We start from the raw sequence: 26,542 nt of genomic DNA, 5'->3' as shown, positions 1-26,542 counted from the left end.
CACTGAGTCAACATCTCAACCCAAATCCGACTTCAACTTTCCCCCTCGGCTGGCCAGCACCATCGCTAGTAGAGAATCTGGATTGAAAGAAGATTTGGATAGTCTCAGAAGGGGACCCAGCACGAAACACTCTCGCGCGAGAGGAAGGATTGTCCGGCCTTTCTTCAGACCTGGGGATGACCGGCCCGGAGAAACCGAGAAACAAAGAGGAAGCGTGGTGATGAGTCAAAACAACCGGTCGGGCAATATGCAGTACAGTAATGATACCGAAGAGCCATTGCTGGGCCAAGACCGTGCGAAGACGGGCGCATCATTGCTCGAAGATACGGGTGATTGCAACCACCTCCTGGATTCGGGCGCGGGAATGATGGCCGTGGTTGTGGACATACCCAACAGCATCCTAGGCGCCAGGATCATCGGGCTGTGGTACGCACTGATCAGGAACGCGGGTTTCGTAGGGACCAGGGTGCACTCCTGCATCCTCGAACAAGGCATTGCAATTTGTTATTTCTCTCAAGCGGTACATTTATTTTGACTCTCAGGGGGCCTTAACTCGCTCCAGGAAAACAGAGAATCATCTGAAGGAGTAATATATAACTTTCGTGCGTTGAAACCATTCTACAACTTTTTAATTCCAGGCTAATCATGAGAAACATTGATAAATAGATAGAGGACTTTGCGGTACATCTTGGATAACTGTACATAAGAGTCGTGACTGTTTTGGGGACCTATGGGAGTGAAAAGAGACAAATTCTAGAGGCAACTAGTTGCCAGCTGTGCTGCCGGCGTTACCAGATGTAGCGTCGGGTTTGTCACCGCAGGCGAGCTGATTAACGGCATGGGGTGCTTTGTCAACCTGCAAATGGGTCATTCTGGTCAGTCTCGGCTTGGACAAGGGACATCGCGACATGCACGGCGATGCCTCGCCTGCTATTGGGGGATTAAGGAAGCTTACATTTGCACCCTCATCTGTACTTCGCTTGGTGGGCTGGGTCGGCGCCGGTGTACCATCGCAGGCGAGCTGATTCACGGCACTTCGCTTGGTGGGCTGGGTCGGCGCCGGTGTACCATCGCAGGCGAGCTGAGTAACGGCACTTCGCTTGGTGGGCTGGGTCGGCGCCGGTGTACCATCGCAGGCGAGCTGAGTAACGGCACTTCGCTTGGTGGGCTGGGTCGGCGCCGGTGTACCATCGCAGGCGAGCTGATTCACGGCACTTCGCTTGGTGGGCTGGGTCGGCGCCGGTGTACCATCGCAGGCGAGCTGATTCACGGCACTTCGCTTGGTGGGCTGGGTCGGCGCCGGTGTACCATCGCAGGCGAGCTGATTCACGGCACTTCGCCTCCTGTGTTCCGCAGCTCCATGGTTGTTATCAGACGGAGCGGTGGTCTGCAGTGGCAGTCAGGAATCAGTGTATGTACGGCCCACTTCTTCAAGCCAGATGGTCGGGGACCGAGAAAAGAAAAGCTCACCGAGTCGGCGGCGCTGGCGCTCGCAAGAGCTAGGGAAGATGGGGCGGCCGCCGCATGTCCTGCAAGCGCTGAGACAACCAAGACGAAAGTAAACAAGGTCTTGCGGGCAGGCATGTCGATTTCGTTTGAGTTGGGTGATAGTAGGTGGGCACGTCGCAAAACTGGAGAGGCTGGCTGATTGTTCGTTGGATGTGATGCTGATGGTTGAGTGGATGAGGAATCGCCAATCGGCCACGGAAGGCCTTGCTTTTATACCTTTTCGACTGCTCTGTTCGACACGGGTGCATGGCATTGGACGGTGAGCTCTTCTCCTGTTCTCAGAGGTCCTCAGCTAACGCTAGCGTGGTGATGGGTTGTTGATCGACATCTTCTGTTGATTTGGTACGGGAGAATGCTCACAAAACACTCGAAAGCCTCGACGACGGGCACTCACTACACAGATCCATGGCGTCATGATCACCAATGATATCATCGATCTACATATCGACCAGTAAAGATCAGTAAACACATCTGTTTCCCAACATCACAGTGCTCCTTCGAGCTCCCTCGAGTAGAAACTTGACTGAAATGATGCATATGGACTCTGAGGCCGGCTTGCCCGCAAGCGGTGATCTCGAGGGTTGTGATCGGCGACGATCGGCGGCACCTTTTTACATACAATGTGCACGCCTGAGCAGCCATGAAACCACAGCGCCTTTGGCTGGCGGCACCCGGCCTGTTTTTATGGATCTTTTTTCAGCTGACTTGAACTGAACTCTTCACAAGTGGGTGACTTTCCCGTTGAGATCTGCGGGCCCCCCAGAAGCTAACTTAACTAAGTCCCTCTCTATGTGGAGGGGGGACGCCCAAGGCACAGGGGTCTTGCAACCTCTTGGGACAAAATAACCTGTAGGGCTCCAAGTCATCCCCAGGGGGAGGTACCCATGTAACTTAGGCACATTTTGCAGTTTGAAGTTGTTTTTCCAAAAAAAAAAAAGGTGGGGGGGGGGGGGGGGGTGGAATGACCTTGTAAATGTTTTTGAAACCTTGTAAATTCAACTTGGGTAACCACTTTTATTGATTTTTACAAGTTGCTTTTGCAAGTTGTTTTACTATTTCAAGATTTCCCTTGTAAAATTCAAGATTTTGCTAAAAATGTGCAATTTTGAAAGGTCATTTTCTTACAAGGTCACCCCTTGCAAAAATATACCTTGTGAAATTACACATGGAAAATCTGAGGTGGAAGTTTACAAGGTCTTTTTTGCAAGGACTTCCATTACAAGGTCAAGATTTGGGCATCTCCTTGTAAAATTACACATCACGCCCCCCAATGTGTAATTTTACAAGGCCTTGTACCTTGTAAAACACACCTTGTAAAATTCAATACCCCCCTTCAAAACTTTGGTGGGGTTTGGGCGCCGCAGTGGGGAGATATGAATTTTTCTGAATTACAGGTGTTTTTTGTGAAATTAGGATTTCAATTCCCATTCTGGATAGTGGAATTAATTTTCCAACTCCCAAAATCTCCCCGGACCAATTTTGGGTCCTGGTGAACCAGTGTGGATGTTGAAATCTGGTATTCTGGATGTCCACAACATTTAGGAGTCAGAAAATTCTGCACAAACGCAGGACATCTATAACAGGCACCTTCCTTGGACCAAAGGATAGCACAGTGGTATTTGTCATTTTTTTGGGACCCTCAAATACTTATTTTTTGAATATTCAAGTATTTGGAGAAACCTGACAGAAAAACTTCCAAAATAAACTAAAACCACCAAAAAATGCATTTTTTGTGTTTTTGACTAGTTTTGGCCCATTTCTGGGCCATATATTGTTGATGGAATCATCTGTCAAAACTAAATTGGTGCCCAAGGGGGTTATAATATTGCCGGAGGCACTTCTCATAATGGTGGATGCACTATTCAATGTGCCAGAGTCACTTATCATGGTGGCAGACACACTATTCAGAGTGCCAGAGGCGATTTTCATATTGGTGCAAACACTCTTCATAGTGGCGGACACAATTTTCATAGTGGTGAATGCATTTTTCACAGTGGCCAACACACTTTTCATAGTGGCAGACGCACTTTTCATAGTGGCAAACTCACTTTTCAGAGTGCCAGAGGCACAGTTTTTTTTCTGCTGCGCCAAAGGGGCCAGTAGGCCTCTTTGAGCCATTATTCAAATTTATTTGAATATTGAAGCTTAAATTTGCGCAGGCATTATTCAACTCAAATCAAATACAAATAGGAATACTTGAATCGGTTTAATTTGATGTGCTATCCTTTGCCTTGGACCTTCACCCAGAAGAGTCTAAATGTCTGAATTGGTGCATTATTTCAGGACCCAGGAAAGCCCCTATGGAACACAGTAACGTAAATTCCAAGATTTTCAAAAAATTCATACATTTTCAGAGCTCATTCATACACGTTTTGTGCGTAGGTTCAGAGCTTGACCAAAAAATTCATACAAATTTTGTGTGTACGTTTTTTATTGCCGCGGGTGTGAAGAAATACTCCCAGAAATAATTTTTTGAGTAGCCATTTCTGCTACATACCTAGAGGAGCAGTGAAAAAGGTAAAAAAAAGGAAGAAGAACATATTTTAAATTTCATATTCAAGTAGAAAACTGCATTGACTATCATCATTACTCTTCATCTACATCTTTTTTGCTTTTTTTGAGAGCTTTCATCTTCAAAAATTGGTTCTGCCAGTGTTCTAGAAAAGCGGTTTGAGACATTTTAAGAAGAAGAGGATGTAATCTCTGGGGGATGGATACACAATTCCCACCAGCATCCGTAATATTTAAGCCTTCAGTGACTGGGAATAAATGGTGCAAATGTGCTACTTCAAGATGCACAAAGATCCCGGGACTCGGTGAGAAAGTGTAGAAACCGGCAGCAATTGTGATATGTGGTTGATACAGGAAGAGTTGGACCAATATATATGACAGTTTGTCCTGACTCGTAGCGCTAGCAATCCAACGGTGCTTTCCTGACACATGCTTGTAAGCCGCCAGAATCTTACCAATGTACATTTTCTGAATTAGAACAATTTGATTAGGAAGCGGGTAGAAGGCATGAGATGATCCGTCCAAAAACTCACCATATCCTTTATAATTACTGCGTACTTACCATATTTTAAATCATTTGTTTTTGAGATTTGACCACCTTCTATAAGCAATTGCGCAATGGGGGGAAACCATCTGGACACTGGACTGCTGCCGAGGGGGTGTGCAAAAAAAAAAAAGTCCTCAACACCGGACTGCTGCCGAGGGGGAAACCCTGGCATCATCCCCTCATTCTCATACATTTTTGGTTACTACCCCCCTTGCCCCCAAAAAAACTTCATACATTTGGGGTGAGTACCTTATTCGCCAAATTTCCCATTCATACATCTGGGGTGCGTACGTTTTTTGGTTTTTGACCAAAAATTCATACATTTTTGTTACTGTGTTCCATGGGGGCTTTCCAGGGTCCTATTATTTCATGATGTATGTTATTACCACAATTGATGTAAACCCCTTGCATCATGGTTTGGCAGCAAGTGTCTTGAACCTCTGATCAATAGCGCTTTGCCACACCCAGTTACAAAATGTGAATGTCTTGAGTTCACAATTTTCAAAAAAAAAACAAAAAAACATTGAACATTAATCATTGAGATGTTTGCTGACAAGTTAATTTCAAGTCCTCCTTTGGTATTAATGTTCACTCATACAAATGAGAGCATATTTATTTAGTTACTTGTCTATCATTACTATGTTATACCCTTTTCCATCAGGAGGGAAATAGGTTACAAGTCTCTGGGAAGTGATCTCACCTGCCTGGAATATATCAGGGGAGTTTCTTTCCTCTATGGGAGACCTTTCCCCTATATTTGTGTCATACAATCCCATCAACCTTACTAGTATTGTGCTTCCATAAAATGGGGGGTTTCAAAGTTGGCCAGGTCCAACTTGAAGTTGCATGCACTTTTGCAAGTCATCCATGGTCAATTTTGAATCCCCCTAATAATTGCTGAGCTAGGAGCACTTGACATGCACAATACAATTGAAGCTATTAAATAAACCATGTTGCAAATCTATCTTATTCTCACTTCACAATTTCTGCAGTGATGTGTAATGTGCACATAAATTGTCCATTTATTAAAGCTAGGCTGAAATAAATTATGAGTAAATAAGTTTCATTCTATTTGGTGGATTTCAGCTGTAGTCTGGACTCTGCACCCAGTTGAGAATTTTTTTCAAAGTGTTACCTCCACTGCCAGAAACTTATGTAGTCAGTGGGTTTTTTTTTTGTATATAATCCAGACCTCTCAATACTATGTATTGCTACTCCTCTGGACTGTAATAATACTATGTATTTCTACTCCACTTGACTGTCATTACTGGAGGACTTCCTGTCAATCTGGAAATCCAGATCTGAGCTGACAGATTTCAGACTTTGCAGTGAAATCTTGGTCCCCAAAGCTCCCTGAAGTGATCCAGAGTTCCAGATTCCAGATTCCCCTGCGGAATCTGGTTTTCCAGATTTATTCAAAGTCAATGGGAAGTCCTCCACTAGTCTGAGGTTACTTTGATAAAACATTTAGATATCCCACTTAAACTGGTATACACTCCACCAATTTAAAATTGGGACATCTCAACCAATTGAAATATGTCCAGATACCCCCCTCCCCCCTTGGACTCATATTTTGTTTTTTGAGTGCATCCTAATTTAATTGGGATATTGGAGAACTTCCCGTTGATCTGGAAAGTCATATCTGAGCCAACAGATTTCAGATTTTGCAAGGAAATCTAGGTCCCTGAAGATCCCTAAAGTGATCCAGAGTTCCAAATTTCAGATTTCCCTGCAAAATCTGAAATTCCAGATTTATTCAGATTTGACAGGAAGTCCTCCATTGCAGGCTTGTTGTTGGTCTGGAACCCCAAATATTCTCAGATTATGCAAGGAAGTCTGGGCAGATCTAGGCTTCAGGATGATGAAGCACAGATTTGAAATTGGAGGACTTCCCGTCGCAATCTGGGAGCAATCTGAGAGCCTCCCAGAGTCTCAAAGCCTAAATTTCCCTGCAAAATTGGGCTCAGATCTGGGTCTGGAAGGGGTTCCCAGATTGACGGGAAGTCCTCCATTTCCCTGCAAAATCTGGAAAAATCTCAGTTCCCAGATTGACAGGAAGTCCTCCATTCTCAACCAAGCCAATCATGATGGCAGTGCATGGATAAATCTGTGAGGTGCATCTGGGTGATGATTCCAAGCTTTTGCAAGTCAATGACAAAATCAATCATCATCTCACTTCAAGTTCCTTGCCTGATGAATGGAATTTACTCCTTGCCAAATCATTCACTGCCAGCCACTCCCAGAATATCTGTAACCAAATTCAGCCACATCCCTTCCTGATCCTCTACAATTGATGACAGGATCTCCATATAACAATCAGAGCCTGAGAACAGACAGCCACTTGCACATCAACATGATGCAAGAAGAACTTGAGCACAAATCCTGGTAACAGTAATTATATAATCAAACAGACCCACAGTCATGATACACCAGCAAGCAGCATTTGTATGTGAGTATACATAAGGGGCGGCAGAGAACATTAGAAGTTCATCGCACATCATCCACTCTTTCATTCATCAAGTTTAAAAAATAAAACATAGAAAATTTTGTATAACGATAGAGAGAGGAAGGGAGATGAAGAAAGAGCATGAGATGATGGTTGATGATGATGGTTGATGAGACGATGTATGAAGTGATTGGGAGATAAAAGTTTCATTCACTTTTTCTCTCGTAATCTTCATCGGAGTCGGTCAAAAGGAAATGGACACACATAAGGAGTAGGGACGCGGTTTCTCACAAACAGGACAGGGAAAAGATAAATGGAACTTCATGCTCTAAGATTCACTTTTTTAAGGAAGAAGGAACATGGAATGACAGTAACAAACGTGAAGCGTCTTGAGAGAAGGGGGTCGTTCCGGTCTCATTGAAGTCTAATTGAAGCGCAGCGTGCCCAATAAATGATACGTTGAAGCACCTCAGAAACATTTACGATGAACGATTGAGGGACCGCTCTGTGTGACGGCAGAAAGGCAAGCATAATTCAAGTTTAGTCAAATGAAAATATCCACTCCGTTGAGTGTGCAAAATTAACTTACCTCATCGTACTCTTGCTTCGAGATCCACATCTGTTGGAAGGTGGATAAAGAAGCCAAGATAGAACCACCAATCCATACGGAGCTGAGAGTTCAAAGGATATTGATTAGATCTTGTTCAACCGCTAACGAGGAAAGATGTGAGATGGACTTACTATTTCCTCTCTGGTGGGGCGACAATCTTAACCTTCATGCTGCTAGGAGCAAGGGCGGTGATTTCCTTTTGCATTCGGTCGGAAATACCAGAGTACATAGTCGTACCACCGGACATGACGACGTTACCGTAGAGGTCCTTTCTGATATCAAGATCACACTTCATGATCGAGTTGTAGGTGGTCTCGTGGATACCGGAGGCTTCCAAACCAAGTAAGGAAGGTTGGAACAGAGCCTCGGGGCAACGGAAACTATTGAACGATACAACAAAATTGTTCTGTCAACCTGCCAAGAGGGAACTTGATTAGCGTGAAGACAAGAGTTGCTAACCGCTCATTTCCAATGGTGATGACCTGTCCATCAGGTAATTCGTAGCTCTTCTCAAGAGCGGAAGATTGACTGGCGGTTTGCATCTCTTGTTCAAAGTCCAAACCAACGTAACAAAGTTTTTCTTTGATGTCGCGAACGATTTCCCTTTCGGCCGTGGTGGTGAAGCTGTAACCTCGCTCCATCAAAATCTTGATCAAGTAGTCTGTCAAGTCCCGACCGGCAAGATCGAGCCTCAAAATCGCGTGGGGTAAGGCGTAACCCTCGTAGATGGGGACAGTGTGTGTCACACCGTCTCCAGAATCCAATACGATACCAGTGGTACGACCGGAGGCGTACAACGAAAGCACGGCCTGGATGGCGACGTAAAAGGCCGGAGCATTGAAAGTCTCAAACATGATTTGAGTCACTGGAAAACGTCATACAGTCAATGATTGATTGGCTTCGAGCCAGTCTTGATACACAATAGAAAACTTACTCTTTTCTCGGTTAACTTTAGGATTGAGAGGGGCTTCGGTCAACAGGACGGGGTGTTCTTCAGGAGCCACTCGAAGCTCGTTGTAGAAGGTGTGATGCCAGATCTTTTCCATGTCGTCCCAGTTCGTAACGATCCCGTGTTCAATAGGGTACTTCAAAGTCAAGATACCTCTCTTGGATTGAGCTTCGTCGCCCACGTAAGAATCCTGTAATATGGCAAGAGTGAATCAATCAGATCGTCCACGTGCTCGGGGTCACGAAGCTTAGCAAGATTGCTTACTTTTTGGCCCATTCCAACCATCACACCCTGGTGACGAGGACGACCGCAGATCGAAGGGAAAACAGCACGGGGTGCGTCATCACCGGCACTTTGGATTCGGAATGAGGGGACGCGAATGATCAGCTCATGAAAACACGTCTGGTCTGATCAAGTTGATTGGACTTACAAACCGGCTTTGCACATACCCGAACCATTGTCGAGAACCAAGGCGGCAACTTCCTCTAAAATCAATCCGAAAAGACAAAATAATCAGGGCTATCAGTTCCGAAGCCGATCGACTTATATAAGAGGACGAATGTAGGATGATGCCAAGGTGCGATGGTTATGGCAGGGCAGAGACAGTGCGGAAAGTTCTACGGTCTCAGTCATTCTCGCTTCCGGAATGAAATTCTTCACATTTGGGCTCAAGCCTACATTTTGGCCAGGCTCAGTTTTTGTCCCAAGAAATTTTGAGGCAAATAAATTTGGAAAATTTCAATTTTCATGGCCTATGGTACAGGCCCTAAAATTCCGACTCCCATTCTGGATAGTGGAATTAATTTTCCGACTACCAAAAAATTCTTGGACCAATTTTGGGTCCTGGAGACCCAAGGAAGAGTTTCAGTTCTAGTCAGCTGGGACAAGATACACAAAAACAGGCCAGGTGCCGCCAGCCAAAGGCGCTGTGCTTTGGCTGCTCAGGCGCGCACGTTCTAAAAAGGTGCCGCCGATCGTCGCCGGTCACAACCCTCCAGATCACCGCTTGCGGGCAAGCCGGCCTCAAAGTCCATATGCATCATTTCAGTCAAGTTTCTACTCGAGGGAGCTCGAAGGAGCACTGTGATGTTGGGAAACAGATGTGTTTACTGATCTTTACTGGTCGATATGTAGATCGATGATATCATTGGTGATCATGACGCCATGGATCTGTGTAGTGAGTGCCCGTCGTCGAGGCTTTCGAGTGTTTTGTGAGCATTCTCCCGTACCAAATCAACAGAAGATGTCGATCAACAACCCATCACCACGCTAGCGTTAGCTGAGGACCTCTGAGAACAGGAGAAGAGGCCACCGTCCAATGCCATGCACCCGTGTCGAACAGAGCAGTCGAAAAGGTATAAAAGCAAGGCCTTCCGTGGCTGATTGGCGATTCCTCATCCACTCAACCATCAGCATCACATCCAACGAACAATCAGCCAGCCTCTCCAGTTTTGCGACGTGCCCACCTACTATCACCCAACTCAAACGAAATCGACATGCCTGCCCGCAAGACCTTGCTTACTTTCGTCTTGGTTGTCTCAGCGCTTGCAGGACATGCGGCGGCCGCCCCATCTTCCCTAGTTCTTGCGAGCGCCAGCGCCGCCGACTCGGTGAGCTTTTCTTTTCTCGGTCGCCGACCATCTGGCTTGAAGAAGTGGGCGGTACATACACTGATTCCTGACTGCCACTGCAGACCACCGCTCCGTCTGATAACAACCATGGAGCTGCGGAACACAGGAGGCGAAGTGCCGTGAATCAGCTCGCCTGCGATGGTACACCGGCGCCGACCCAGCCCACCAAGCGAAGTGCCGTTACTCAGCTCGCCTGCGATGGTACACCGGCGCCGACCCAGCCCACCAAGCGAAGTGCCGTTACTCAGCTCGCCTGCGATGGTACACCGGCGCCGACCCAGCCCACCAAGCGAAGTACAGATGAGGGTGCAAATGTAAGCTTCCTTAATCCCCCAATAGCAGGCGAGGCATCGCCGTGCATGTCGCGATGTCCCTTGTCCAAGCCGAGACTGACCAGAATGACCCATTTGCAGGTTGACAAAGCACCCCATGCCGTTAATCAGCTCGCCTGCGGTGACAAACCCGACGCTACATCTGGTAACGCCGGCAGCACAGCTGGCAACTAGTTGCCTCTAGAATTTGTCTCTTTTCACTCCCATAGGTCCCCAAAACAGTCACGACTCTTATGTACAGTTATCCAAGATGTACCGCAAAGTCCTCTATCTATTTATTAATGTTTCTCATGATTAGCCTGGAATTAAACAGTTGTAGAATGGTTTCAACGCACGAAAGTTACATATTACTCCTTCAGATGATTCTCTGTTTTCCTGGAGTGAGTTAAGGCCCCCTGAGAGCCAAAAGAAATCTACCACTTGAGAGACAAAACAAATCGCAATGCCTTGTTCGAGGATGCAGGAGTGCACCCTACCAAACCCGCGTTCCTGATCAGTGCGTACGACAGCCCGAGGATCCTGGCGCCTAGCATGCTGTTGGGTATGTCCACAACCACGGCCATCATTCCCGCGCCCGAATCCAGGAGGTGGTTGCAATCACCCGTATCTTCGAGCAATGATGCGCCCGTCTTCGCACGGTCTTGGCCCAGTAATGTGGCTCTTCGGTATCATTACTGTATTGCATATTACCCGACCGGTTGTTTTGACTCATCACCACGCTTCCTCTTTGTTTCTCGGTTTCTCCAGGGCCGGTCATCCCCAGGTCTGAAGAAAGGCCAGACAATCCTTCCTCTCGCGCGAGAGTGTTTCGTGCTGGGTCCCCTTCTGAGATTATCCAAATCTTCTTTCAATCCAGATTCTCTACTAGCGATGGTGCTGGCCAGCCGAGGGGGAAAGTTGAAGTCGGATTTGGGTTGAGATGCTGACTCAGTGTTAGGGATATCGGACTTGGGGTGTCCGGAGTTCTGCGGCTAATAGGCATTCTCTGTCGTGACTTGAGCTTATTCCTGATATTTCCATAAGCACATGAAACGTCTACCTAGGACCCCAAAAATCCTTGCAGCCACCAAAATCTAGGTCGAGGGGAGTTAGGCTGCTGAACATTCTCTTTTTCTCTCTTTATAGCCTGCCTGATATTTTAGCTGTAGGTTTTTCACATCTCTCAAAGGCCCTTCATCTGATATGTTGTTGTTGACAGAATGTCATTTGTGGTGAGGAGTGTTGCACATACAAATCTTACATGTCACCGCTAAGTTTGGCGACACAGGCATAATCAATACAAACTTCATACCAGCCCAAGTACAAAAGAAAAGAGAAATACACATCACGCAGGCTACAGAAGCAACGGGGACGGAATAGTAATCTGACTACTCAGTGCAATCGAATGAATGCGAAGGCAATCGGATCAGGTCTCACGGCTGGGATGAGAATGACTAGAAAGATTGAGGGTGATTGAGGTTGAATTCAAAAAGAATGAGGGTGTCGGAGAGAGCAGTCGAAGAAGCTCATCAACCAGTTGGAGCAAAGATTTTCCGAGAGCGAGTCGGTCCCTCGTTGATCGCCATTCAAATCCTCGGTCTGATTAAAACAGAATGTTATGCAAGCTGACCTCCGTCAGAATATCTTTCAAGAACTTGTCCACGAAGATCGAGTAGCACCGTTGAGGACCGCGAGAGGTCGAATGCCGTGTTGCGCGAGCCGATCGGGAAAAGGTCTCAGTGCGTTGAAGTAGCACATATAGGAGAGGAGCAGAGATTCGTTGGGTTGGTGATGATTGCTGGCTCGAAAGATTGATGATAGTGGCGACTTCAGACGTCGTCAGGTTTAGAGATGGTGAAATGTGACATCGACCCGATGCCGGGGTCCATCGTACACAAGGTCCCTGATCTATGACCAATAGGATCTATGGTTAGGCAGTAACTGACATCAATAGAGTAACAATGGTGAAAAGGGACTGACCTCCATGGGCGGGATGAGAGGGACTGGTCTATCTCATTATTCGTCAGTTCGTTCTGGATTCTTCGTTAGTTCTGGATTCCCAAGATAAAAGATCCGATCAGACTATCAGCCTCAATGGAATCAAGCACAAGAATATATTTTTCCTTGAGGCAGGGAGGGAGAAAAGAGAGAGGCGTATAGCGTACAGTGTTCGCCCCGGAACCCGGATGAGGATGCGAGCATAGTCAGTCCAGTTCGTTTGCGTTGGTTCTTCAAGTCGATTGCTGCTTTTGACAGGCGGATAGAAGTTGTCCCCGTTGAGCTCTGAAGGCATCAAAGCCAGGAACACGACCAGCGGTAAGCTGGCGATCCAAGAAGTTGATCTTGGAGAAAACCCTCAGAGGCCATCGCCGATCACGGGATGGCCGGACATCATCATCGGGCCGGCATCAGCCTTCCGCATCTTCACGCCGACGCAGTAACCGCAGCAACATCGGGCCCGCTCGAATCCCTGGAAGTTGGGCTTCATCAAAATTCCAACCGCATACAAAACACTTTCAATGGTCTTGAAGGTGATATCCTTGTTAATCTGATCAATTTTTTCATCATTTGGCTGGTCCAAGAGGTCGATTCGGAGTAAACATGTCACTCCATAACATCACCCTTGATCGCATATTCATCAGGTTCCGAGACCAGAAAATCGGATATTGAACCGATAGGTCTAACTCGAACAGCGCATAAGGGCAGTTAGATCAGGACATTCCTTCCCGAACGCGAATCAGCTGTTCTTCTATAAGTGTATAAATGGAGTCAATCAGAGCCATGCTTTGTAATATTCAGCATATACTGGCCATGGCACGATGACCGCTTCAAGTCTCTTCCATAGCCGGATATTGGAACCAGAAAGAGTGCTCATAGCAAGCAGATATGAGCTGCTAATTCAAATGAGATGGATGTGGGCGTGATTCCCGCAGAGCGAGGACATTACCTCCGAGGTTGAGGTCTGGGAGGTATGTATCATTCCAGTTGACCTGTCAACCTCTCTCGACTGTCTGCACTACACATGAAGAAGGGCCATGTTAATGTGAGACAGCTTGAGTGATCATGAATCGCGAAAAATCAATGGCTAACCTGAAGGGATCCATCACTGCGCATGGGCAATTGCTCATGTCATCAAAGGATATACCCTTCTGCTAATGGATTAATCATTTCATGTCGATAGGAGGCGAGTGCAGCTCTTGGGGGTGGCTCAGCGGATACGACCGCGCACCTGGTGAGAAGACTGTCTTGTCAAGCCTAACACTGATTCAAAGAAGATTTGAAAAAGTTAGTTACCATATTCCGTTTCAGACAAAGAAGAAAAAGACTAGCTTACCTATGCCATCCTATCGATCAAAGGTGTAGATATAGCACAAGACATTACTAGCGGTGTTTGTCTGTGAGTGCCTCACCTTATAAGGTGGTCAGCCGATCCACTTTGAAGATCAAGAACAAATTATCAAATCGAGCGATGTTTGATGTATACTTGGTTGGATAAGACCAACTGGAGTAAGGAAATCCAGCTCTAGGGGATAACTACCCCAACGTTAGCTATCAGGCAATCTCAATGATCAACAACTGAGGTGATCGGAGGGATCACAATGCTTGAAGACATGGTCAAAGGAATAGTGAGGACCAAAAACGTTCTCTGAATCAGACGCCTGAAAACGGAAGGCTACAGGTCACTCTGTAGGGTTGGCCGGTAATGACACTTCGATCTTTGGTCCCACTGTTTGTGGATGCTAGGACGCAGCGCTGGAGTGAGGGCCAGGTGCGACGAAGGGAGAGCATCCTTGAGAAAACGGTTGAAGGAAGACCTCAATTGACAACGAAAGGGAGTAGATTAAACCATTGGGGGTTGAGCTGTGCGAGTTAATCGAGCTTGAGTTGAGTGGTCGTCCCAAGGTTCAAACTGGACGGAATGTGAATGATCCTGACTATGAGGAGAATATGGGTGATGAAGGTGTGGAATAAGATGAGTAGTAGTCTGCTGGATGAGGCAATGGAGGGAGGAATCTGAATTGGAAAGTGGAGTGGAGTGGAGCTGATGGGGAAAAAGTTTGGCCGGGATGGAGGTCCTTTTTATGTCTACCCAAGTTTGAAAAAAGAACAAAGCTCGTGTCGTTGGGGCATTACGGTGGTAGTACTGGCCCAACGGAAGCCCAACGGAATCCGACCAATCCTGACGCACCGTTGGGTATGGAACGCCAAACTACACTCAGGGAAAAAACGCGGTGCTGTTTGTTTGTTGATTTTAATATTATGTGAGTCAACGTTCTATGTGTAAACCTACCACTGAGCCATATGATGGGTCATAACCTCTCCTTAAGCCATTGAAGTTGAAGCTAGTTCGAGTAATTATTGTCCTCTGGGGCAACATCGTCACGCCAGTGTTTAGCTGTATTAGTCCTACTCTAACGCCCTGCTTCTTGGGGACGTAGCATCATATTTCAGGACAGGATGAAGCCATCGGAGTCGAATCAAGCACGGAGGAGATGAATTGTCCTCCTGTCCCCAGATTCATCATCAATCCCAACCACTTTAGGCTCTTCAGCCAAGAAATGTTCAAATGTGTCGTGAGCCTTCAGACGGTATCTTATCCGTTTGGATTACCTTGTGGTCTGGAAGGCACCAGCAACTCGGCGTACGCTGTGATACGGGTATACTAAAATCCTCCAAGCCCGTGAGCAGGGTTGCCAGCATCTATGATCTTCAGTTCGATATGTAGTGTACACTGCAAGAGTCGCTCAGCCGAACCAAGAGAAGCCAGTCCTTTGTTCCCAACTCACTCTCTCCCAAGCTATGTAACCAGAAGTTCAAGTGTGATTTTCATTAGTATTAGTTTACGTTGTCTGTATTACCAAAATTTCCCAACACCAATTATCAACTACCCCTATCACTCTATTCCACAAGAGGTGCAATTATCTAGTCGATCCGAGTTTTACATGTTACTCTTTCTCTAGCCTCTAGCCATCTCTTCCGAAATTAGATGTAAAGATAGTTCGAAATCAAATGCTTGAGTGTTGCGGCAGAAAGAGATATAAATCAGATACAAAGGGCAGAACAATCTTTCCACCAGAACAAGGGATGTTGAGCACACCTTGGTAAGCCAGGTTAACGGAAGAAATATTTAAAATTAGGAAATATCTGCTCATATTTGTCTGGTCAGTGATCCAAGCTAAATACGTGCAAAGGCAAACCTTTTACCTGCGTCAACTGGTTGAATTGGCAATGGGATCATAGGAATGAGGCTCTGCTGCCGTACCCTTCCTAGTAGCAATGACAGAGGTTAAGTTTTAAGTCACTGTGTACCTACAATATATATAATCTCACTTGCCTACCTAGATAGCATTTTAGTTCGTGCGCTTCCTCGCTTTTTTGTGCTTCTTGAAAATAAATGTTCAACTACGCACTACAAATCTTGCCTTAAATTATTTTCCTACTTTTCTTCCCCCACTCTCGTCTATGATTTTTTGTCGCCCCTATGGTTTTATCTGTCTGTTCCAAGCAAAAGCGCGCTGACAAAATAAAGACTTCCTCCTTCAAGTGAAAGCACAAATCCCTGCTACAATTCCTGCCTTCTTAGCGGGAAGCGAGCTAATCACTGCTAAATCTACATAGTTTGTTGCCTGCTAAACCAGTGCCCCTTCAGCTTTCACTTGGCCCTTATAACAACCTCAGCAAAAGAAAATTTCGATCGGATGAGGACGTTTTCGAATTATTTAAAATTGATTTGCGAGTTGTTCATAGTCAACCTACAACATGATTTTCTGAGCGATATATATAAGCTTTTAATACTTTCAATAGTTTAGAGTTGGTTATCTTTAAAAAAAAGGGAAGCCTTAACAAACCTCCACATCCACCTAACATTGATTTGAAGCTATTCATTCCACCGCCAAGAAGTGACAGGCCACCACTCAGCGCAGTCATTCCCCCACCGGGTCTTATCCCCCCTCCGGAAAGAGTTGCTACCGCCTGACCCACTGTCAGAAAATGACCAGATGATATCCCTGACTTCTTTCGTTTCGATGGGATGTGCCCGGTCGAAGGGTTGCCTCGCTTGATGAAACCGACATTACCCCGTCAAACTCAATTTCGACCACGATCCCTTCACGTACAGAACAATTATTGACCGGCTCATTCTTGCCATTTTACCGCTATAACTTGGCATCGTTTTGTTCGTGGCCAATTTGTTGTTTCCCCCCGCTGCTACCAGGACTTGACCCAAGACCACACCTCGATCCTCCCGCCATCATCCCAAATGATCGTCCCGCTTCATTATGAAGGTATTTTCAAGAGAGACGCTGATCTGTTTACGATAACATGAGGACTGGTGAGATCTTCTCGCTTCCAGACCGGGGTTCGAATGGGATGGCTTTCTCGCTTGATGAGCCCTTCGGTTCCAGCGGGCTTGATATCGTTTTCGGGCCGGCCTTTGTACTTGTCCTTGGACTTCTGATTTTTTGGATCTGTCGGTTTTTTCTGTGAAATGATTGTTGGTTTTGGATAGGTTTGGGGTGGTTGACCACTGGGAGGAGGTGGATTCTTCTTTGCGGCGTTCTTCATGGCCTCGTTGCTTAACTCCGGTGGAGACTTCGAAAGCGCTCTGTGAAAAATCGAAAAGAAACAGCAGAATAACCGTTCGAAAAGAGCTGTGTCGTCATCCGAAGCAGATAAGAACTTACCCGGTAGGTTTCGGGAGGCTTTGGCTTTGAGCTGCGTGAGTCATGCTTGCGCATGAACACAAGACGATTGCCGCCAGTTGTGCAAGTTTGAAAGGAATCATCTTGACAGTAATGTGAATTTTGCGTCGGTAGAGTTGATCTTTCCGGATAATATAATTTACTAAATTTACTGAAAAATTGGCTGAAAGCAAAACGGCGACTTTACAGACGAGAATATATAGATTTGGTATAAATATAAGAAGACCAACAAGCGGTATTCGGATGAGTTGCTGATATAAACAGTTGAAAGAAAAGGGATTTAATGGAGTCGGATGCGCAGCCAGTTAGTTCACGAAAGCTCCTTCTTAAACAGTGAATTGAAAGACTTCTCAGAACAAACAAGATTCTCTATCTTCATGAACCTAGGCGTAGTGGTGAACAAGAGAGGGAAGGCCGAGAACAAATGCCCAGAAGCCAAGCGCACGAATCCTGTTGTTATCTCCAAGTCGCGATTTGAGGGGGGGTAAAACTTCTCAGTATATAGCGCAATTGATATCGGTAGTCCAATCGAAGACAATGCCTCGCTCGTATCTGCCGGGTGGCTACTCAAGCGCCACAACCGCAGTGTGCTGACCGGGGCGTGCAGCGTTTCCTTCTTCCATGGCGTGCGGTTAGTCCGTCGCCGAGCTCAACACATGGCGCCTCCCGATTCAGAGCCCGATCAAGGGCAGCTCAGCCAGGGTCTTTTTCTCAGAGAGGTGACAGGTGCTTGGCGATGCACTCAGGACTGGACAACGCTCCGCCATAGGGAGACCATTGGCGTTAGGTTCGGAGCTCGGCACACTAGGATTGCCGGGGATATGCAGCAATTATCACTCGAATTGATTCATTCGAACCACTAAACTAGAGTGGTGCTCATCACAGTCGCTAATTATCGAATCACATTTGATTTGGGTTGTACATCCAACACTCCAGTCTTCCGAAAGGCATTATTTTCGACCTTTTTCTCTGCGAAGCACCTTGTACTGTTCCGTCTCTCTGACTGCTACGCTTTCTTAGTCCAACAGAACGCAAATGACAGCAACACTCGCTCCCAAAAGTCATGACCAAACATTTTCGTGAGTTTTAGACTGAAAGTTTTCTATGCTCTAGTCGATCATATGGAGGTAGAGAAAAGAAGATGCAGCCAGAAGACAGTCTATGTATGTTGTAGGTCTAAAAAAGTCTCAGACGATTTGATGCCCATGAAGACAATAGATAATAAGAAAAAGCGATCCAAGAGAGATGCTAATGTTTTTTCGCAAAAAATGTGTACCAACACACTTCAGAAGGAAGAAGCAGAAAGCAACTCTGCGGAAGTAAAAAAGAGAAAGAAGCTTTTAATCAAACGTCCTGAGTAGGAAGCTGGGTCAAAAAGTTACAACACGTGTATACAACTTGGGATGTCCAATTTTCGTAAATATGAAAGATTGTTAGTTGTGAAAGATTTTAAGTCGATTTAAAGGTGTTCAGCGAATTTGGTTTTGACTTGATGGATCAAATGATCTTTGACCATGTTGATATCGAACTTGATCCGGTTGAAGATATCCTGGGCTTTATTTTTAGGAACCTATGTAGATATCAAAGAACAGATTTAGTGTCAAAAAAAGGGTAGTATTCTTGACAAAAGGGAAGAAAACATGATTGCTCAACTATAAATAGGTCGTCTTTGACCATCCAGTATATCTTCCCCGCTGGCAATAGAACATCCACATGATGCTCTTTTTGGATCTTTGATTCTAGCAGATTCCTCATTTCAATCAACTGAACAGGTGTTTAAACATGATGAGGGAACGAAAGAAGAATTATGGTCAACATATTAACAATCCTCGTTTGCAAAAATGATCCGTGATGGGAAGAGATGGACGGTAGGCAAGAGATAGGATCCAGCAGAATCGACGCACCCAAACCTCATCTTCCAGCAAGACTTTCTTCGAAGCATCAGACTGATGATTGTCGCCATTTTGGGACTGGAAGACCTTCAACCTAGTGTAAACTTGCAATAAATTTTTCCAGATCCCATCCGAGGTTGTTTGAGTTGACATCAGAGGGAGCTCGGCAGGATTGTTCTCAAAGTGGTCGATCCAGATGATTAGCGTTTTCAGGTTCAAGACATGATTCAAAGATAGTCTGGGAACCAAATCATTCGAGTGGATTAAGGTCTTCACCATCTTGCTGCTCAACTCTGTTAATCCTTTGGATGCCGTACACCTACATTTTTAGGACATGGGGGACGCGTTAATATCAAAGTTAGGTTGACATCTGTATTTCGATAAATAGAGATACGTCTAGATAGATAGATAAGTTCACATCCGGCGGTTTACTCACGGTGGGCAAATTGCATAGGTCCTGATGGATGTACCTTCAGGCAAGCCACTTCGTTTAGTACTGAGTCCAGTTCTAGGACTATAAACATAAATACACAGCCAAAAAAAAAAAATGTCAAGGTCAGAGAAGGCATCTATGAGGAAAAGATGATAGTAGGCCAAAAGAAGCATGTGGACTCAACTCAGCTAGCATTAAGCTCAACATGACGCCAACACCAGCGCCCAGAGAATGTCCGACAAATTCGATTTTTTTGAACGTTCGAACACCGTCGTTGTCCGTGTTTTGCTGCTTCAAGGCACTACGAATGGAAGCCATAAATTTGGTCGGTTGCTGGGTCTTGCCCATCGACGGTGATGGGGTTATCGGATATCCGATTAAACTCTTGGATACTTCTAAGAATCCTTTGTGCACACGAAAGGTTTGTTTTTTCTTGCTTCCACATGTCTTCTTTTCTGCTTTTTGTTTTGCCAAAGTCAAATAAAACAACATGACAACACATTATTCATATTGTCATACTCCTGCAGCGGTTTGATCGCGGTCGGAACTTTTAGTACATAGAACTAAATACATACCTGTTGATAGCTCACAAGCGTCCCCAGTTTCCTCTTCCCAGCAGGGCGAGTCCCAAAAAGCCTCAGGATCGAAGTTTTCATAATCGCAAGTGAGGTCGGTAGCGACATCGCTAAGGGAGAAAGTACCTCTCAAGCAAACAATGACGGTCTGATGAATCTTATCGATAAGGATGAAGTATCGCGGGGGTTGGCAATTGGAAGTGACCGGCTTGGAGGGTGTTTCTTCTTTCGTGCTATCTGGTAGAGAGTCTTGTGGAGATGGATTGTTCTCGAGCTCGGGCAATAAGTCTTGACTGGCCATTTCCAGCTCCATCATCTCTTTGTCGTCCGGATTGGTGACCAGACTCCATTCTTTCGCGTCATTTGTTTCGTGTACTGCACCCAACGAACCGATCTGTTCTATCAAAGCAGTCATTTCCTTGTTCTTCTCATCTTCCTTCCCATTTCCAGCTCCATTTTCTTTTCCTTCTTGAGCAAGTGGGTCTGTCGTGATGGACACCGCTGGTAACAGATCCTTGAACGTTTCTGCTATCTGTTGGCCGCCTTCGTTTGCTGCTCCTGGTAAAAATGTATCTTCGAACAGTTCGCCATGTTCTCTAAGTAAATCATGATCACTGTTAGTTTTATTATTCAAGTCGAAGTTAATAAATTTGTCACAGAGCAATGCGGAAGAACTCGTCAACTTTGCGCGAAGTCTGTCCGGGATCAAGCCTGAGTATAACAGGAATACGTACTGTTTTCCCATCAAAAGGTTCCATATTTCGTACGTAGTCGTATCTTGCGTTTGCCAAATTTGGATCAAAAAACAGTGGGAATGCCCTTTCATCAGATGCGCTTCAGGAAGTCCTTCTACCTTACGTGTAGGGAGGGCACACCTTTGCTGGATTGAGAGTCTTCGGACGAGGGCGGATTTTTCGAATTGAAGAGGATGTGACCCAAGCCACCATAGCTACTTAGAGAAAGGTCGATATATCGCTTGAATTTTTGCTTGACGATCTCTGGATCCTCATCACTATCCTCTTCAAATCCAGGTTGGATTTGAGCTGGGACTTGGCGATTTGATGGGGAGGACCGGACGGGAATTAAATACGAAGATAATTGACCATCTTCAACATGCTGCGTGAGTTGTTGGATTAGAGCCCAAGTCGAGAGCGCTCGGAGAACTTGAAAGACCTGGAAGGGCTCGGTTTTGTTCCCAGGGGGCAGATCGGACGAATGGGGCGTGATTTTCTCCCACTGTTGACGGAGAAGGGCGACGACAAGTCTGAGTGCATCGAGGGAAGGCAAGGAGGGCTGTAGTTGCTGATACGATTTGATCAGGGAATCAAGCTCGGTGATCGAATAGGCGGCCAAATCTAAGCCGCCTGTTGAGATCCCTTCGGCCAGTTGGAGGGCCGTGAGAGTGGAGTACTCGGCGAAACTCAGGCTGGCTTGGATGACCGTCGAGACCGGCTTGAGTTGGCTGGGAAGCACGTTCGATACAATCGTCTGAGGGATCGCGAGACCCAGTTGGACTGATCTTTGAGCTACATTGAAGCCGAATCGGGTGGCAAAGGATGCGATCGCGAGGGATCCATGGGCGGCCGCGAAGACGAAAGACGGGTCAAGGGATTTGCTCATGGAACCGGGCTGCCCTGGGGCTTGGTCTCGTTCCTCGGCTATTGGCAGATACCCGGGCATGGTTGGACAATCGTGATCGTCCATGATGTTCCTCGTATATCTATCATCTGGTTCGGCAATCGAAATGAAAGTCAGTCTTACAATCTTCCCGTTCTTGATTGATCAAGAGCCTGAGGAGCAGTCTCTAAGAGATGGAACTCACCAGCCGTCGTTATTGTTGGAGTGGTGCACAGCTCGCTGCTCGAGGCAAGGCTGCATTCATTTGCAGTCCAATGACATCATTCATCACCCCCGAGTCCCACCCGCGGGGACACGCCCCTCATCATGATTGTTCCCATCTTTTCCACGAGCTTGCACTTTGATCACACTGGAAAGATGCTCTGTGATCTCATCAATAAAGATGATGATGTGAGTTAGTCGAGCCGATCCAGTCAAAGATATCTGAAGGGTCTGTTTGTAAAAGGTCCGGAGTATTGAAACCAAGTCATGTGCCAACCGGATATGACCTTCGTCAATGTGATGTCTCCGAGCCAACCCATATTTTCGGTCCTTTTGCTAAATCATACTGCCACAAAAAAATCATGAGCATTTTTTGGTTAGATTAAAAAAAAACTGTGAAATGTTACTCACATTGCTTTCTTGCATCGAATGATTCCTTCAATCTGGGCAAAGGTGGAGTTCCATCTTGTTTGAACATCTCTCTTGATGTTTTGAGGTTTATCGCAGTTCTTCTCAACACATAATTCAACAAACTCCGCCTTCAAATTGGGAGATTTACAAAGCTTGCGAGCTATATCTCGGAACTGGGAAGATAAAAAATGAGATTACACATCAAGTTAGGAGGATAATTGAGAACTACCTTTTGCAAACTTTTTTTGCAAGAGACTGAAGTGTAAGCATCATTTTTGTCATCCTCATCACTCAAATCCTGGATGTCATTGATTGATAATTCCCGCTCCAATGTTTCATCTTGGTTGGATAGGTCTAAATCTTCACTTTTGGCAGGGTCTTCTTTGCTAGGATCTTGTTTGCTACTGATGGAAATTTCTGGGACGTATCTGGGTTTGAAAAGAGGCAAAAAGTCACTTTAGATAATGTTTATTTATATTAACTATTTGTACAACTTGCCTACGGATCTGTATCTCAGCATCTTCATCTTCTGAACCTTCTTCCAATTCAAAATTGGACGCCAGCTGGTGGTTTGTTTCATTTTTGTTGAAGTTTTTCAAAATTGAGCGGACAATCAAATTCAGGATGTGTGCAAAACACCTGATCCACTGTGAATAACCTTTAAATCAAGGCCATTTAAACTTCTTCATTGTGGCAACAATTGACAAGTTGTTTGAGGCATTGTCTGTGACAATGCCACAAATCTGATCAAGAAAAGATCTCAGCTTGTAAAGTTTGTAGCGAGATCAACATTGTGATATTTGTGCCTACTTGATTTTGAATATCAAACTTTTCCATCACTGCACGCATTGTTTTGGCAAGATAATTTCCCGTGTGACTCTTTGCTAGCCAAACAAACTTCAGAGGCATTGCCTCCAGATTAAATTTTGCACCATTCTTCTGAACTAATTGGTGAATAACTATCCCGCAGATATTGTGTCCATTGGGGGACTGCCAGGCATCGGCACCAAGGTACATGGCACCTACATGATTCTGAAGATTCAAAACATTCAAGATTTTTGATATTCAGTCAGCGTTAGAGCATACAATATTGGAAATGAAGTCAAGAGAAAATTCTCCACCTTTAAAATATGTTGGTAATTGTCTTGAACCGCAGTATAGAGCATATGAATGGATTCTGAAACTACCTTTGCCAAAGGCATGTGTTTAACGGCTGTGGGATGGAGAATATCCTTGTGTGACTCGTCTAGCAAGGCTGAAAAGGGTTGCGCTGCCTCAGCACACCAAACCGCGCATAGTTGCTGTACCTGGATAATAGATATGGAGTTGAATTGACATTCCACAGCCAGCGCAATTCATAGAGATAAAGATAATGTTTTTCACCTCTTGTGGGTCAATATTGCCTGTGCCACTAATGCCAAGACTGGCCAGATTTTGTTGGCTGGTCAATTTGTGCTGTTTTTTGGGACATGCCGCAGCATTTTTCAACAAGTGACTGCATGAAGAATTGTAAGTTGGCCTGTGTATCTTCATGCTACACCTGATTTGAGATTCAATGTCAGCAAACAAAAAAATGGTGAGTGAAAAAAGGAAGGAATGATGATCTTGGCTAACATCTTGCAGGGATATGCAATCATATGACGTCCTTTTTTGTCAAGTTGCACTGAGAGTTCTAGCTTTTCATAGCTGGAATAGCCTGCGCTGACCGCGTTGGCCGCAATTTTCTGAGCTCAAAATTTCAGAAAACTTTTCAGATAGGTAAGCAGTTGAGATGAATTAGTTTAAAGAAAACTTACCAAGTTCCTCCTCATCAGTGGTATCCCGACTGGTCCAAGGGGCTGATGACTGTTTGCTAGGGGGTGCGTCTATGCCATTGCCAAGCTTGACAATATCAGTATCAGCGGCATTGGGAGGTATTGATTGGCTGTTAGCGTCTGAGGATTTTGGAGGCGAGGAGGAGGGTGTACTCAAGGTTGGGCGTGGTCTCTTTTGTGTTTGTTTCATCTTCAGAGTGTGGGGTTGTTGGTGATGTGGAGGTCGGAGGTGGCTTCTGTGGGCTTGTCGACTACCCAGTTGGAGGACTTGAGCGGGTGGCGGGGCCCTCCGGGAACAATTAGGGGGCAAGAGGTCGTCTTGAGACGACTTTCTGTGGCGGGTACCTTGACGGGTACCCGTGGCATTTTCCCCAAAATTGTAATACACGGAACCGCACACGGCACCCGTGGGCGGGAAGCAGAGAGGAAAGAAAGGGGTTGGCTTTTGAAGACTGTGGGGTTTCCAATACAACCCCCCCCCCCCCCGACTAGAATCTCACGTTGGTGGCCTCTCTGCCAAAATAGTACGGGTGGGTGGGAGGATTTTGAAAGAGGAGAAATGTGCAATGAGAAAGGAGACAATGGTGAGATGGGGAAAAAGGAAGGATTGCCGGTGTAGCGCAAGAGGTGTCAGCAGGTGTTGTTATGAAGGTTTGCGCGTGTGGCGCTTGAGCTCAGTCCTGAACCTAAACCTTCATAGAGCATCTCCAGCAGTCCAGGGGTGGATCGTGCTGCTTTTGGCAGGCAGAGATTCACTTTTTCCAATATCTCAGAGATTTCCAAGTCTCTCACCTGCAGCTGGCTTCTACAGGCTGCTATAGACATGGGAATGTAGCAGGCCGGAGGCAAAAATGATACATTTTTTATGCTTCCATCAAAAAGTACCTTCTGGCACAAAGGCCACCCAACAGGGAATGCTGATTGTATTGTGAAGGATGAGGTTGGCTGGACCTTCAAAAGCACATGGACCAGCTTGAGTAAGCAAAAATTGGCTCAACCCAAGCCACAGCCTGTTTAAGTCAGCACTATCCACCCCCGGACTGCTGGAGATGCTCTAAAACCCCCTCCCAGCCCTTTGGCCCGGTCTGGTTTTTCCTCACTCGCGCGCTTGGACCTGGGTGACCTCACCTGATGGTCCGGTCACCGTCTATGACAGGCACTATTTAAATTCAAATAAGAAATGTTTACAATGATTTCAAAAGATAGTTGGACAGGCTAGGATGTGTGATTTGCACTTCAGATGATGATAAGAAAAGAACAAAAATATTACAATGAGAGAAAGGGAAATACAACTGGAAAGGACAAGTTCCTTATATCTTCATGTCAAAATTGTCTGTGTGCTAATGGTTGGATTTCAACTAAACACTGTATAAATTACAGAGATAAAAGATTTTTATTTCCTATATAAATTACAGAGATAAAAGATTTTTATTTCCTATTACTTTTTGCACTACTGTTATCTTTAAAAGTAAAATGCTTTGATAAGTAAGGTTACATTGTTTTACACATATTTACATGTATCTGAGTTAGACAAGTTTTTTAAAACTTATCACTGTGAAAAAACTCAAGAAACTGCTGCCAGTTGACATGAAATATCACAAAGGTTGTCAGCCTCGGTGATGCCAAGAGCAGCGCTCCTCTAGCTACACCGGGTGATGATTGATAAAAAAAAGGTAGTTTGGAATGTTTTGTGGGGTTTTATTTCAAAGAAATAAATATAAAAAATAAAAAGAGGGGCCCGACTTAGCGGGGGTGGTTTGGTCCCTCTGATATACACTGGGGCCTGCTATACAGGTGTGGTTGAATCCCAGGAAGATAATAAGAGAAGTGCGATAAATAAGAGAAGGGTAATTACTTACTAGTAAAGAACCTTCTCGATATCGGATCGCACTCGGAATTGAGACAGGCTATAGACGGCGAAGATGTAATGACTAGATCGATCGGAATCTGATGATGTTGTGAGTCGAAAGAGTGGTTAGATATTCGTGCGGCTGTCTGAAGCTGATGAGAAAAGAAAAAGAGGGATAACAAACCTCTTTAAATATCTGTTGCTGTCTCCTATTTCTTTGGGGAATTATCTTAGAAGACTACGGACTGGGGTGGTCTCTATCGCTCGAGTATCATTTGACTTGCGATGGGGCTGTCGATATCTGTCCTTTTATTCTTGAACTCGATTGGGGCGGTTATTTATCGAGGTCGATTGGTTTATAGCGCTCTCACTCGGATGGGATCTTTTTAGTTTTCTGGAGAATCCTAGTTGGGGATAATTTCTTATTTCTCAGACATCATCGGATGAGTGACACCTGTCACTTAAATGTTATTGACAGATATTTATGTAGCTCCCGCGCCCGAGTGTAGTTTAG

General features: G+C 45.5%; 5 protein-coding genes across 5 annotated transcripts; 2 read left to right on the top strand and 3 right to left on the bottom strand.

Annotated features, from left to right (window-relative positions):
• Nucleotides 1-220: 220 nt before the first annotated feature.
• Nucleotides 221-1,648, top strand: PtA15_15A180 (uncharacterized protein; the record flags this gene model as incomplete). The annotated part of the gene is made up of 2 exons (XM_053163360.1): nt 221-520; nt 947-1,648. The coding sequence occupies 2 exons, from the start codon at nt 221-223 to the stop codon at nt 1,646-1,648; spliced, it is 1,002 nt and encodes a 333-aa protein (XP_053027343.1).
• Nucleotides 1,649-7,482: 5,834 nt separating this feature from the next.
• PtA15_15A179 (actin family protein) lies at nt 7,483-9,205 on the bottom strand (the record flags this gene model as incomplete). The annotated part of the gene is made up of 8 exons (XM_053163358.1): nt 7,483-7,518; nt 7,603-7,684; nt 7,755-8,003; nt 8,083-8,488; nt 8,558-8,762; nt 8,837-8,924; nt 9,003-9,057; nt 9,130-9,205. 8 exons carry the CDS (start codon nt 9,203-9,205, stop codon nt 7,483-7,485), a joined length of 1,197 nt encoding a protein of 398 aa, XP_053027342.1.
• Nucleotides 9,206-10,068: 863 nt separating this feature from the next.
• PtA15_15A178 (uncharacterized protein) lies at nt 10,069-10,709 on the top strand (the record flags this gene model as incomplete). Its single annotated transcript, XM_053163357.1, has 3 exons — nt 10,069-10,182; nt 10,266-10,517; nt 10,617-10,709. 3 exons carry the CDS (start codon nt 10,069-10,071, stop codon nt 10,707-10,709), a joined length of 459 nt encoding a protein of 152 aa, XP_053027341.1.
• A 6,081-nt stretch (nt 10,710-16,790) lies between these two features.
• Nucleotides 16,791-17,241, bottom strand: PtA15_15A177 (uncharacterized protein; the record flags this gene model as incomplete). The annotated part of the gene is made up of 2 exons (XM_053163356.1): nt 16,791-17,118; nt 17,198-17,241. 2 exons carry the CDS (start codon nt 17,239-17,241, stop codon nt 16,791-16,793), a joined length of 372 nt encoding a protein of 123 aa, XP_053027340.1.
• Nucleotides 17,242-18,674: 1,433 nt separating this feature from the next.
• On the bottom strand, nt 18,675-21,795 carry PtA15_15A176 (uncharacterized protein; the record flags this gene model as incomplete). The annotated part of the gene is made up of 8 exons (XM_053163355.1): nt 18,675-18,785; nt 18,869-18,979; nt 19,120-19,426; nt 19,544-19,621; nt 19,725-19,995; nt 20,116-20,729; nt 20,850-20,892; nt 20,991-21,795. 8 exons carry the CDS (start codon nt 21,793-21,795, stop codon nt 18,675-18,677), a joined length of 2,340 nt encoding a protein of 779 aa, XP_053027339.1.
• Between the last annotated feature and the right edge of the window lie 4,747 nt (nt 21,796-26,542).

Source organism: Puccinia triticina, chromosome 15A, assembly GCF_026914185.1.
Source record: "Puccinia triticina chromosome 15A, complete sequence".
Lineage (NCBI taxonomy): Eukaryota > Fungi > Basidiomycota > Pucciniomycetes > Pucciniales > Pucciniaceae > Puccinia > Puccinia triticina.
Note: the sequence above shows the minus strand (reverse complement) of the source record. Positions and strands in the feature narration are given on the sequence as shown.